Genomic DNA, 14,794 nt, shown 5'->3' on the forward strand with positions numbered 1-14,794 from the left:
GTCTTATGAATATGTTTAAAACGAATGAAAATCTAAATAGAGCAGAAGTTATGAAATGGCCACTATATTACAGAATTACGGAATTATTTTGCCTTTCCGCTGATTGAAAAGAAGTAAATAGGATCATGCAAGTCTTACTCAGACGTGAACAAAGCTCAGTTGAAACTCTGGGATAAGGGACATGGATATAAATATTAAATATATTTGCTCTGCTGAATGCCCGGAGAATTTCTCGCTAGATTTCCCGTGTAGCACATAACACGTCTGTATGGTTCGGGGGGAAAAAAGCGAGTTGTGTTTGCTCTAGAGAGAAGAGCCTTCAGAACGAATAAACGTGAAAAAAGGCAGACACTCTACAATACTGAGCTCTCCCCCAGAAACAGGCATTTCTATACGGGTATACAGAATTAAGCATGACAGAGCTACTGCTAAACTCACTTTAATAATAACCAGTTACATTTCACGAAAAAATATGTTAAGTTAAAGCAGTTGATAAGGAAATGGTTATTTAAATCCATGAAATGAAATACAACAACAAAAAGTGAAATTGATATGCAAAATTGATATATTGATATGCAAATACAGTAGCAACCAAAATATAAATTACATCAAATCTTTTTGGTTGTTGACGAGGCAAGTCTGGAAAAGAGTACAATACCCAAAGCATGTGACATACCAAAACAAATTGTAAAAAATAAAATAAAAAACAGCATTCGAATGACAGCCTGTGGCTATATCCCAGAACTAGCCATCGCACAAATATAAACGACACCAGTGCCAAAACGAAATCTGATTCTGAAGTACTTATGAACATTTATAACTCCTGCTGCTAGCTTTATTCACACTCAGTTCATTATTTTTATTTTTCATTTATAGGCTTGACTTGCACAATGTATGCATGTTCCTGATAACTGACAGGATATATTCATAATATGCGTAATTATTCACTCGACTCGATACCTGTAAACTGAGGGTCTGGAGACACTGCATCCATGCTAAAGTTGCTTTTGCGGCTTTGGCAACATACATACTGGGATCACCAGTTCCAAAAGGAGTGCACAACTTACAGTACATAAAATTATGAACATGAAAATAATAATGACATTAAAATGGTATGATTATCATTACATTATATTAATGCCAGCATTTGGCAGATGCTCTTATCCAAAGCGACGTACAAAAAAGTGCAAAGCGCATACCCATAACCATGGATAAGTGAGCTGAAAGACCCTAGAGGGAAGTAATTTCAACTGCTACCTGCACAACAAAGATAAGAACCAGGGCCTATTTGATCAGATTTTTTTTTTTTTTTTTATCAGATGTTTATCATATTTTAATATTTCAGTCTCAGTAGAGACCTCCAGCAGAGTGAGAAATACCGTTTTGATTTTTGGGGAGAGGGGGGTGGGTGTTATTTGCAATGGTGCCTCCTCCTCCCCCCGAGTGTTGAGAGTTGTGAGTGTGGTGTACAGATTGGCGGACTGCAGGCCGTCTGTATGGGAGAATCTGTGTGTACCATCGCCCCGTACGCCTCACCTGGCAGCGTTATCCTCTTCAGAAAGAAGTCCAGTCCTATCGTCTGTTTGTACTGCTTTCCGAAGGCCTCCTGCGCAAAGCGTGTGGCCAGAGATGTCTGGAATGGAGGGAGGGAGGGAGGGAGAAAGAGAGACAGAGACAGAGACAGAGACAGAGACAGAGACAGAGACAGAGAGAGAGAGAGAGAGAGAGAGAGAGAGAGAGAGAGAGAGAGAATTCAGTCTTCTTCACTGCCATGCTTAGTGATTTTCCCATGAGCTGCATGTCACAGTAAATCACAACAACTATTCTTGCTTTGGTTTTGCCTTCTGACGGTTAGCAGAAATGTTCTAGAAAGCAGTTTATATTGAACATACTTCCATATAACACTGTGTGTGTGCGTCTGTGCGAAACGCTGATGATTACGTTATTGTACAATGTACGGAATATTACAGCATGGAATCCAAATTGAGAAAACAGGTGTTCGTATGCATTATAGTCTACATAATTGCAGCAAATTTCAAACTTCAACAGTGTCAGTTTTTTTTGCGACTACTATTAAAAAAAATGAATGACAGATTCCTAAATCCATGGGAATTCTCACTAGGACTGCCAAGTTTAATTCCTTTTGATGGATGAGATGAACCCATAAGAGGGAAAAGGAGTGCGCAATATGTCACGTTGCCAAATCTGGAACCGTACAACTGCATAAACACTGCAGTTAACCTAAAGAGCGGGGACCTGCTCAGTGTCCTGCGGTCCTGAGTCCGATGGCTGGCTGCATTCAGACAGACACTCGAGTTTCCCTGGAGTCAAAACTGACCTCTAACCACACACTCGCAAAGTTAGCAGTGGGTAAATCTCCAAAGTAAGTAGGTACTGAGCAGTAACTAAAACAATGTGCGAGCGGCCCCTGAAGTCCCTTCGCTGGTCTCTATGGACACGCGGGAACACAGCTTCATATACAAAATACAGCGTGGGAAAAATGACCCGACAAAGCAGTGACAAATACACAAGGAATGGGAACTGGTCTATGAATCCTCCGTTTTAGTAGCCCAAACAATAAGCTTACAACACAAAAAGTAGCCAAGACAGAATCTCCGTTCCACATGGTCGTTTTGGCATAGGCTAGCGAGTGTATTGTGCGCGTGTGTGTATTGTTTTACATCTATCCCTTATTTTCATTCCGCAGTTGGAAAGTAACCTGGGCATATAAATGCAGGCATAACCCATACTTTTGTTCTGACAAGAGCAACAAAGACTCGTTGGCAAGCACAGATATGTTTGGATTGCGGGAAGGGGATGCTTACAATGCCTTTTCGGCCACGGGGCGGAAAGAGAAAATGGGAAAATACCACGCTTTTCCCAGAGCGTCACGCGGTGACTCAGATATTTATAATGGGCGAGCTGGCGCTCGGGGCCTGCAAGCTGAGAGCCGTGAAGAGCTCTTGGAGCCCCCTCGGTGTCCCCTCAGGCCTGGGGACACCGGGTTTAGAGGGGGCCGCGGTCCCCTGCAACTAGGCTAGTTAGCACGTCAGCTAACCCCTTAGTGACGGAAAAGCTACGAGGGGCGAGAGGCCGGAGCTAAAGGGTGCGGATGAGGAACGGTGCCCACGGGGACTGAAATGGAACGTGAGGGCGATTTCCTGCGTGGCGGGTGAAAACAAAACAAAAAAAAAAGAAAACCTGCACAAATGTGGGAGAAGTACTGTGAAAAATATACCTTCCCAAAAGAGCTGAAGTCAGCCAGAAATTAATCACTAGATGTACGCTCCGCTGTCAACAGTCTCTAGAGACGGACGCGCTGCCTCAAGGACCGGATTATAATTGTGAGAAAAAAGGCTCAAATCTCAATGGCTGTTTTGCAAGCAAATGTATATTAAAGAGGAAAAGATAAGACAGAATGTCAGTCAATGTACCTGTTGAAACAAAAAAATAATAAAACTGTTTTGTTTGTTTTGCTTTTTTTTTCATCCCCACAGGCAGGCAGGTAGGCTAAGTCGTTTGAATTGCTGACAATTGGCATCTGGCCACGGTCCAAGGAGCTCATATTGTCATGAAGAGACTGAGGCGTCCTTCGGAGAGTGATTAATCAGGTGAGAGCTGACAGCTTCTGTGTGCCTTCATTCAGAAAACCAAGGCGTTTCATTTACCGTTCAAAGAACACACACACGCAGAAAGGTATCTTCACACTGAAACCATTCATTTCCTTCTTAAGCCAAAATAACAGGACTTTTTTGCGCTCCTTAAAAACAAAAAAGGAAAAGGAAAAAAAAAAGAAAGAAAGAAATAAGCTTGAGGTCCCAAGGCACTTCAAAAAGAATCACTGTCGTGCGTTCACGCCTAATCACTTCAATTTTGAAGACAGTCTGAAGGAAAGCGCTTTCTGCTTTGGTTGTCATGGCAACCATTGTGCTCTGGTGTAAACACCACACACACATGCGTGCACGCGCGTGCGCGCGCACGCACACACACACACACACTTGATAGCCCGCAACATTTCTCTCATGGTTTTCTTATGAGCATACTGACTTATCCTCACAACTTGTCCTTCTAATTCAGCTGATGGACCAAGGCAGACACTGAAACCAAAGACTAGTTAAGGTACAGCAAATTACTGAAAAAAAAAAAAAAAAAAAAAAAAAAGACCCATGAAAATTAAATGTAAAATTCCCTTCTGGCTTAACTTGTGCATCCCTTTCCATAATTATTCATGAAGCCAAATAGAAGAAGGTAAGATCCAGCTGCACCTGTGTTAATTCGGTGTTGAATGACCACCTTCTCCCGTACTGTTCCCGAAATAGAAAATAAAATAAACACAATGACAATACTTTGGTCGGCCAAATATAGTGTCAATCCATTGAATGAAACAGGTGGTTTAATACCTCCAGCTAATTTGTAGTCGCTGGGATAACTGTCCAAGTCATAATTACTCAAAGTTTTGGCTGCACCTAGGCTAGTATCCGGTCAAATTCAAGGGAAGGTACTCGACCTAAACATTTTTCAAGATTAAATCTTGAACCCACCTACTCTTAGTAAAACTTTGTTTCAAGCAACTAGAACTTGTCGCTTTTTTCATGTAGACTATCAATGATAAAATTTTAATATGATTAAATCCCTTTAAGAAAACAAAATGCAACAATAATAACAATATGAGAATGCCATGAAAAGCACAAAGCATCATAAAGTTAAAAGATATCAGCAAAGTCGTGGAGTTTACAAGAAAGTAAAGACTTGGGCTCCTCAAAAATGTGTTTTATTAAAGCAATCTGGATTGAGGTCAACCACATTTCTGGCATCTTAAAATATAGCCCTTGTTGTTTCCTTTGAAACAATGTGTCATTACAGCAAAACCACAGCAATTATATGAAACTACATGCACTGTATCATGCTGTATGATACTGCACAAAAACAGCACAACTCAACACCAAAGAACACTGCAGAAGGTCATAAATGTTTCCTCTCTCACTTTTCAAATCAAACCATTAAAAATTATTAACTCACTAACTTATTTATTAACAGAAGAACTTGTATACAATAAACAGAATGCCCCTGTTAAATAGAATGCCCCTGAGTTTTAATAACAACAAAGTGGCTGATTAATAATAATAATAATTAAAATGTTTACCTGCCAAATGAGAATACAGTTATACTAGAAATTGCATGGATGCTTGCATGGATTCACTGCATAATTTGAGAAACTGCATGGGCCACTTCACATAGCAAACTCAGTCGGCAACCAAAGTAAACAGGAGATCCATGTCATTCTGGGGATATAAGCCAGAGCATAATCTACCAGACACCAAAAATGAAAGGGGCTTGTAAGAAAGAGGTTTTGATAGAAATCGAGGGATGATCAGCTGCTTTAAAAACAGAATTGTGAATACCAACAAGTCATTGGAGACTAATCCCCAACCCCATAAAATTCCTCCAACTGCACATGTAACGACTAGGCAACAGGTTAAACCGGTCTACAAACCAGTTAACGTTAGTCGAAGCATAATGTAATAGTTTAATACAGGAATGTTAATTCTACAGGGACGGTAATTAATTACCGTAAATAACCAGTAATGTTCCTGTAATTGTGTTTTAGTAAAATAACAGTGTATGCAAGAACGAAGATTTATCAACTAATATAGCTACTTAAACCAGTTACAGGTCAATGACATTAAATGCTGCGGGTTATGGCTGTATCCTAACAGCTAACTGCGCCGAGCTGTGATTGTGTGGAGGCAGCTTGGATCACAGCGCAAATGACTAGCTAGCTAGGCTAATAACGTTCAGTTAGCTGCCTCTTTAGCTAATTAGCTATCTATCTATGCCTCTACTGCATTAGCTAGCTGGCTAAGTACACTGATGAATGACAACCCAAGATTAACAAAGGAAATTTGAATGTTAGGTAACGTTAAGGTTAACTTATTTAAAACAATTAACTAGCTGCTAGCTAAGACTAATAATACATACATTTAATACCCAACAAGACTAACCAACACCTTTCCACGAGCTAGATAATGGTATCTCAAGCCGATAACCTTAGGCTAACGAGTCAAAACAGCAGGAATTGCCATTGTCATTGGAGAAGGTAGTCAGCAAGCTAGAATACCAACTAGAATTGCTTGACTGGCGTGTCAGTGAAACATAGTAGTAAGTTATTTCATCACAACAATAAAGCCATTGGAAACCGTGAAAATGGCACACGGGCTAGCTACTTAACCCCTCGGTTATATGTGCTATTTCACTGTATACAATGTCGTATTACTTTCTTTTTGTAAGCTAACATTAGCTAGCAAGATTTGTTGACACTGCATAGCATTTACTTCGGCAACCTCCTAATGCTACTAAATTAGCTCGCTAGCTAGGTAGCTAACTTAGTCTAAGCTAGATCCTCCACAAATCTGAAAATCCCCTACCTTTCCTGAAGCTCCATCTCCTAAAACAACAATTTTTAGCTGTCGGTCTTGGCTTTCTTCCTCCGAATCCGACATTATGTTGATGAATAAATAACCTATTTATAACGTGACGGATAGCACAGATGATATGGGCTAGCGTTATCAAAGAGAGATTAGACGGACCAGCGCTAAGCAACCAGACGCCATATTCACCCAGCGGCACCAGTTGGTATGTTCCGCTAGATTCACTTCAGGGAATTATTTCCGTGACTCAGGAATAATATGAACTTTTATTTATCAGATATGCAGGCGTTCTTAACTATATACAATATCTATAACTGATATATTAATCTTTTAGTTCACTGTTTGTTCATTGATTTCGATTGAGGATTGTACATGGATTGTTCCGTCCATGACGCGTCTTAGTCGCTAAGGCACAGGGTCGGGGGTTGAGAGGTGTATTTTCCAGGAAAGCAAAGGGACCGTTAAGTAGCTGTATGGGAACCATACTAATGATAAATAACGATAAACAGGTGCTGCTGGGGGGTCTTACACTTTAAAATCCTAAGAATGACACAGATGTTCAAAAATCACTTTGCAATGGTTTATTATGTTCTGAGAATGTCTTGCTTTGATCTTTGTTCTTCCTTTTCATAATTTTAAAGAAATAATCTTTTTTTTTTCACTGGCTATTAGAGATTTAATTCATATATTGTGTTATGCTGCTAATTTGTGTTTTAAGATACTCTAAGATACTCAAACCACTCCTACTGGCACCAACAATCATTCCACAGTCATTTTGATCACATTTTTTTCCCCAATTCTGATGTTTGGTCTGAACAATAGGCCATCATGAGCCTGACAATTTGATCAGAGGCATAGCCAAAACATTGGATGTGTCAAAATCAATTGTTTGATACTTTATTAGGAATCAAGAACACAGCTCAGCAATTGCAAACAACCTGGCAGACCACAGAAGACTACTGACCTGGACGGCCAACAAATACTTTTAATTGTGAGGAAAAGCTCCCTTTCAACTGTCAAACAGATCCACACACTGTCCAAGTTGTAGGCATAGATATGTCAGACTCAACTTGCAGCTGTACAATACATACTGCTAAAGAAAATTAGTTGTTCCGGACCACTCTTGTCTGGCCAAGTCAATCATCCATCCTGAATCCAATTGAACAAGTATTTCACTTGCTGAAGACAAGACTGAAGGGAAAACACCCCAAAAATGAACAGGAACTGAAGACGGCAGCAATACAGGCCTGACACAGCGTCACTGCAACGATTTGCTACCAAGTACTAAATAATCATATTATGATTGCTTTATTTCAGATAATGTTTATTTGTCCAATTACTTTTGTTCCCCTAACATGAGGGTACTATATATAAGAAAAGACAGTAACTCCTACACAGATAACCCACTATGGATGTAAATGCATTTCAATTAAAGCTGTCTGCACATATCATATCCATTGTTTCATTTAAAATTCAGTGTGCTGGAGTACAGAGCCAAAACAACAAAAAGGGTGCCACTGTCAAAATGCTTATGCACTGCACTGTATCTTGTTTACATAATTCTATTATTATATAATAATTATTACATTATTCCATTATTTAGTCCCTCATGATTATCTTGACAAATATGGTAAATGGACTGAGCTTGAGCTCATTACAATTAATGCTTGTCATTTGCCCAATCACTCTCACACACATCAAACAGTGAAAGGCTGCCATGCCAGACACCAACCAGCTTGTTGGTAAGGTGTCTTATTCCGGAACACTTTGACACACCCAGGGTGGGGATGGAACTGACAACTCGCCGACTACTAGACAGCTGCTCTTACCCACCTGACCACCTAAGCTAATGTCTCCCCATTATAATGCTTATTTTCCTAGACATCACAGGAGAGAGAAAACCTCTCATGAATGGTTGCCAGAAAAGTTGGTGGTATTTGCACCTGGATCTGGGGGATCCAGGTGGAACTTCCTGTCATGTCAAAATTGGCCCATCAAGGTGCAAAGCAATGAAGTGAGCCATAAAAAAATGTAATAACAGTCTCTTGAGGGCAACTGTGAGCAACAGACACAATTTTAGTTGGAAATACAGAAGACACTTATGTCAGCACAACACAGATGCTGGAGATCTATGGGTTTATCTATGCAATGTCAAAAAATGGTATCAATAAACCTGCCGCATATTTTCTGAATACCGTACACATAAGGTATCCAATAGCCACCTACTTTATGTCTGCCTTATAGCTGCAAATAATTATTGTTCTTGTGGCGACTGTGGGTGTCACTGTTATAGTTGTATCATTATTATTGTCTAAAATTTATCTACTTTAGTCATTAATATAATTAAGAGAAAAGTCATAAAATAAGTGAAAATGTAGTGCACATAATTTAATTTAAAAAAATGTATTGAACAGATTGTGTATGTGTGTGTGTGTAAATGAATTATTAATGATATATTTCAAAAAAATTGGTTTCATGCTTATGTTTAATTATGGTTTATTTGGTGAGGTTTGCTGCAATTAACAAGAAAACTAGTGAAATAGAGGGGGCAAAGGCAGAATGATTGCTTCAAGTTGAATAAAATTCCATCACTCTATTTTAAATAGACATCCCCACCCCCACCAGTGAAGAGACAAAACAAAGTGCAGTGTGTCACAGTGTTTTAAACTGTGGAGGAACAAGTAGCCCCAGCCTGTGATCAGGTAAGGCATAAACAGAACGGTGAATTATACTTTAAATGGATGTGATTTCTTGTTAAATTACTTAATTAATTAATTATTTTGATGACAGGCAATCATTGTGAGACAGTACTGCAGACCATCAAACTGCTGGGGTCATTATAAGAGATGGCGAAACATGTTAAAGTAATTAATTTTTGGCAAAAATTGACTGGACATTACTTGTAAACCGCAAATGAAACAATACATTTTGTCACTGGGGTGGTACCCTATTAGTTCATACAATTGTACCCAAACCCAGTAATGCGTAATTAATTTGTACCTTCTTTGCTAGTATAAGGTACTCAAAATAGAACATTATTGTTCCTTCAGAGTACATGGGAAATGTGTTCCTTAGAGAACAAAAATGTACCATCGCTGTACCTTTATTTTACATTTGGTTTGAGTAGGTAAAATAGGAAGTACTGGATGGCACAAAAATGAGGTGTTTTGAGTGAGCCAGTTGAGTATTTCTCCCTGCCATTACCCCACACAGGGAGAGGTACTATACGCATCAGTCTAGAGGGCATATTTTTAGTTCCAAGAGGTCTTGGGAAAAGCAGAGTTTACACAAGCATACAGTCGGCTCCAGAATTATTAGCACCCCTGATAAATCTTCACAGAAATTGCTGTGAACTAAAAAAGAATAGTTATTGACATAACCTTTATTTTTCAACATGCGTAAATTAGTGTGTTTTATTACATTTATTATTACATTACATACAAAAGTCACACAGTTACATTTTTCAAATAAAACAAAAGGAAGATTCCACAAGTATTGGCACCCATGGTTTAATACTAGGCAAACACCCCCAGCAAATATGACAGCCAGAAGTCTTTTCCTATAATTTGTGATAAGGTTAGACATTTTGAGGGATTTTGACCATTCCTCCATACAAAAGCTTTCAGAATCATTGATATCCTTGGGATACTTCCCTCCTCAGTTTAGATCACAGGTTTTTTGTGGGATTTAAGTCTGGAGACTGAGATGGCCATTGCGGAACAATATTTGTTGTTTTTACTTAACCATTTGTGTGTGGATTTTGATGTATGCTCGGAGTCACTGTCCTGCAGAACAATCTACCTATGACCAAGACTCAGCTCTAAGCTTCCTAGCAGACACAACCACGTTTTCTCATAAGATTTCCTGGTACTTCCTGGTGTTGAATTCATTGTGCCATTGATCTTAAATAGTGCCTCTGGACCACAGGCAAAACATCTCCAAAACATCAATGGCCCACCGCTATATTTTACAGTCGGTATGAGGTGCTTCTCCTTGTATGAATTCCATTTCGCCGCCAAACATGTTGATGGTGTGTATGGGCAAAACATTCCATGTTCATCTCATCTGACCATAGCACTCTCTTCCAGTCATAATTCCAATGAGGTTTGGCTCTTAAGATGCTTGGCTTTGTTTATTGTGTTCAGTAAGGGCTGTCTTCATGCCACCCTTCTGAAGAGTTTGCTGGTATAGAGGTGCCATTGTATGCTTTTTTTATGGACTTTGAGTCTCTTAGACACCAATCTCTGCAATTCTTAAACCGCAATCCTTGGGTTTTATTTATGGCCTTCCTCACCATCTTTCTTTTTGTCTGTGGGGATAATATGCACTTGCATCCTCTTCCTAGCAAGTTTGCCTTTTTATTGTTGCAATTGCAGTGCTAAGGGGTATGTTTAACCATCTGTGTATGTTTTTGTATACCCATTACCCAACTTGTGATGGTTAATTGCAATCTGTGTCTATATTGACAGTTCTTTGTCTTTTCCCATGCTGATGGTTGCCAAAGGGATTTTACATGCTTGTTACCACATTTTTATAGTCTAGTGAAACAGGAAGTGATGGAATGACCCAATATAGTCACAATGTAGACTGAGATTAACTGAATTAAAGTAAAATTGTATTGCCAATTTCACTTTGTTTGATTTTATTTACAATAATTGTTAGGGGTGCCAATAATATTGGCACCTAATGGTTTTCAGAAGAAAAGTGATTCCTAAATAAAAAACATTGAAACATGACAGTAAATGTATGTTCAAATGTAAAATATATTAAAAATATGAAGTTCTCTTGTATGTTTAAACATAAAACATAGATCATTATCCATGTTGTTTATTATCTTCATCCTTTTTTGTCCCTTTTTATTAAGGGTGCCAATAATTCTGGAGCCCACTGTAACTGACCTTGGAGATGGAATAGAACATAAACACTCCTTATTCTCCTTCTTCAGACTTGGGGAGTATTAAAGGGCATTAATGGGAAGGCATTAATGGCTCAGGGAAGGCACTTTGTGAAAAGACTGTTTATGAAATCTGTCACAATTCTGTACATTAAGAGGGGGGAAGCACCACCAGATAAGATCACTTGTGCAGTTGCACTCTGTGTTGTTTCATAAGAGGATGTGATAAACAAGAGGAGCCAATCAGGGTGCTGCTTGTCCCAAAATTACTTGAGTGGCTGAATATTTCACATCTTAAAGCTACAACGTCATATTGGCTAAAGTCAAAACTATATAGAAATCATTGTATATTTTCCAGGATAATTTCATTTAGAATATTATTCATTATTTTACTTCAGATATTTGATACTACTAAATACACTGCAAAATGTTCAGTGTATCGTATAATATATAATATATGAATAATAGCCTAATATAGATAGATAAAAAGAAGAATCTCAAAATAAAAAAAACATCACAGCATGAAAAATATTTATGCAAATAAAGGTATATTAGCGCACATTAACTAAGCCTTTGCTCATTTCTGTCAAAAACGTGTGCAATATTTTCACTTTAAACAGAAAAGAAAACGGCAATATTGTAAAAAGCGCTTTGCGCTGTGTTGAAATGATCCATGCATCATCGAGGCCACAGTGGATAGCAACATCTGTAGCTGGTGGGCAGTGTCCCGAAAGTGAATCAACACGGTTTTGTCCTTCATGAAAGAGGTAATGTGTGTCTGTAAAGCCACCTTAGCTCTAGGAGAGTATTTGTGTTGGCTTAGCTTAACAACGAAGGAAGTCCACCCTGTGTCTATGTGTCACATTTAGGCCTGAATAAGCAGTGTCTGTCAGATGGACACCGTGCCCATTCAGTAGTGTGTGGCCTCTTCACTCTTCTAGTTATGACAGATATCCTGCCTATAACTGCACCCTAGCCTAACATCATGTCCAAAGACGGTAATCGCTTTTTATTTCAGAACACATTTGCGGACCTACTGGCGTGGTAGTGTATCCAGTTTTCTCTTTTCCAATGTGTGCATTTGGGACTGCCATGCATTTGTAGTCGGAGATAATCAGGGTTGCCAGACTGGGTTTTTAACCCTACGAAAGATATGTTTCAAGTTTTAAACAATATTAGTTTCTCTTGCACACAATATCAGTTAGCAATAGCACGCTCATTTACCATGTGCCGTTAAAGATGCCGTAGGCCTGCATGTAGGGTAGATAACACCAGTTAAATAGTTAAGGCAACTTGAAGTGAAGATAAATAAAAGGAGCATATTTTTAAGACTTTTTTTTATGGTCAGTTTAATTATTTAGGTCATTAAGTAGGCCTAAACCGACAAGAGAGCACGAGTTAGCTATATTTATTTAAAATTTATTTTGTTTCGACAAGATTAGGCCTTCATGATATGTCTTTATGTCAATCTATCTATATCTGACACATTCTAGACGTGATAGCTTCTTAAGTAGACGTTAAGTAGATGTGATTTGTAAGAAAATAAGCTATAAAAATTAAAATGTTTTCTAACAGCCATAGCCTTTAGAAAACAGTTTCACGTATATATTTACTTACAAATCATATCTATTGTGTTTTCCCCGCAATAAACAGTCTCAAGTGTCAGTGTTGTATCCTACCAAAATATTGTAGCCTAGCTTCTCGTGTTTCTTATTTTATTGAATCTCGTTGGTTGGAATTTCCCTGTTGGCATATTTCTGATGACAAAATACGCCCCTCAGATGTGTAGCATAAAGGTTTTTGACAGCTTCCCCACGGAGTCTTGACATAGTCCTATTCACTAGAATAAAATTAATTAGAATGCAACTATATTGACCAACCTTCTTGAAATATCTGTTTGAATGCTATCCCAGATTATTTTGGCATAACCTACACATGTTTTGTTATTCACTGTGGGAACTATAAAGCCATGTCCTTTTCAGTCGGATTCATTTATTTATTTAGATGCAGCTAACATACCAGCAATACAATGTAACCAGAATTGTAGATTCTGACAGCTTGTCACTTTGACAAGTAAGAAAGGAAATTAAGTCCAGTGGATTTATTAAAGCATTGTGTAGGCTGCCTACTATAAGCCTGGAATGAATGATCCCTCAAGAAGACGCGAAACAAATGTCAAGTGCATAATAATACAGATAGAGTTGTAGATGCGTTTCATTTAGTAAAGCGGCAGAAAAGTGTCACTTTCTTCAACAAATTAGGCAGGTATATTTCAAAATCATCTTAGATATTTAATTCACATTAAAAGTAGGCGGCCTCGCCATTGGAAGCAGAAGCCCCAGTGTAATTTAGCTACAGCTCTGCAGTGTTTGCAAACGTCTGCCATGTTTGCCTGTCCATTGTGTATTTCACTTTAACAATCTAATATGCTTTTTTAGGAAGGCGGATAGATATATTTGTATTTTAATGTAATAGGCTATTGCGGCTTGACTGTTGACTTGTAATGAGGACTAATGTAGGAGAAATCACCACCAGTATTACCCCTCCGTAGATGCAGGTTAAATAATATGATTAGGCTTATAACAAGATTTTAAGCCTAATTTAATTGATTATCCAAGCCATAAAGCGAACATTAAATAATATTTCATATTCATTTGACGTGTGTTTTTAAATAAAATATCAGATTGGTTATTTTTATGTTAGTAATTTAAGATCCACAGAGCGGTGTATCTCTCATTGCACAGGGAGAACATCCCTTCATATAACCTGTCACTGGATTTGTGAATATTCTTGGGTTATTGAAAGTCAGAGGCGAATAAAGGCAGAAGAAAATGATATATGCTAATTAATATTAGCGTTCTGCCATTATATATTTGTCTGAACACCCCCGCTGCACTACGGGGGAAAAAAGTTCAAAATAATTCCCACCGGTCACATTGAGCAGTAGGCTATGTCGTGACTTTGAAATTGGGCTATCGTAACCTGACATCTCTAAATATAATTTCATTAAGTTCTATGCTCGAATAAATGTATCGCTCGCAGACGGAAACATATGGTGCACGGATTTAAGTGTCAAAAAATGTAGCATTTGAAATGGTAATTTTCTATCATTAAATCTGAAATGTGATCTAGAACAACAACTGGAACATGTCTCCTAGCTAGGGAAAATAATTTCACTGATTAAGTGCCATTATGTGTGTCAAGCGCACTCTATTAACATGTATAAAGAAATTGTCCTTGACGTGCAAAATCTTACCAAAAATATACAGCCATTCACAGGATAGTAAAGATGTACTTATAAACTGGGAAATTACTATTCCATGTTAAAGTTCTAAATCCTATGAAAATAAAATGGTACATTCGTCTTTAGTATAGGGTAACAGACTATTTCTAACTAGAAATTGCAGCTTTTAACATTGAACCTTTGTGTTTGTGTTTTTTTAATTAATAGTACCACTTAAATAATCTTTTA

The 14,794-nt window shown here is 38.2% G+C and overlaps 1 protein-coding gene across 2 annotated transcripts in view; it reads right to left on the reverse strand.

Moving 5' to 3' along the window:
• Window positions 1-6,616, reverse strand: part of rab28 (RAB28, member RAS oncogene family) — a 41,270-nt gene extending 34,654 nt beyond the window's left edge. For both annotated transcript variants that reach the window (XM_061251723.1, XM_061251725.1), the window contains exons 1-2: window positions 6,426-6,616; window positions 1,537-1,633 (exon numbers count right to left, since the gene is read on the reverse strand). In XM_061251723.1, coding sequence (XP_061107707.1) covers window positions 1,537-1,633; window positions 6,426-6,500 — 172 coding nt within the window. In that variant the 5' untranslated portion in view covers window positions 6,501-6,616. The remainder of the gene's footprint in view (window positions 1-1,536; window positions 1,634-6,425) is intronic.
• Window positions 6,617-14,794: the final 8,178 nt, after the last annotated feature.

The sequence above is a fragment of the Conger conger genome, chromosome 8 (genome assembly GCF_963514075.1).
Source record: "Conger conger chromosome 8, fConCon1.1, whole genome shotgun sequence".
Taxonomy (NCBI): Eukaryota; Metazoa; Chordata; class Actinopteri; order Anguilliformes; family Congridae; genus Conger; species Conger conger.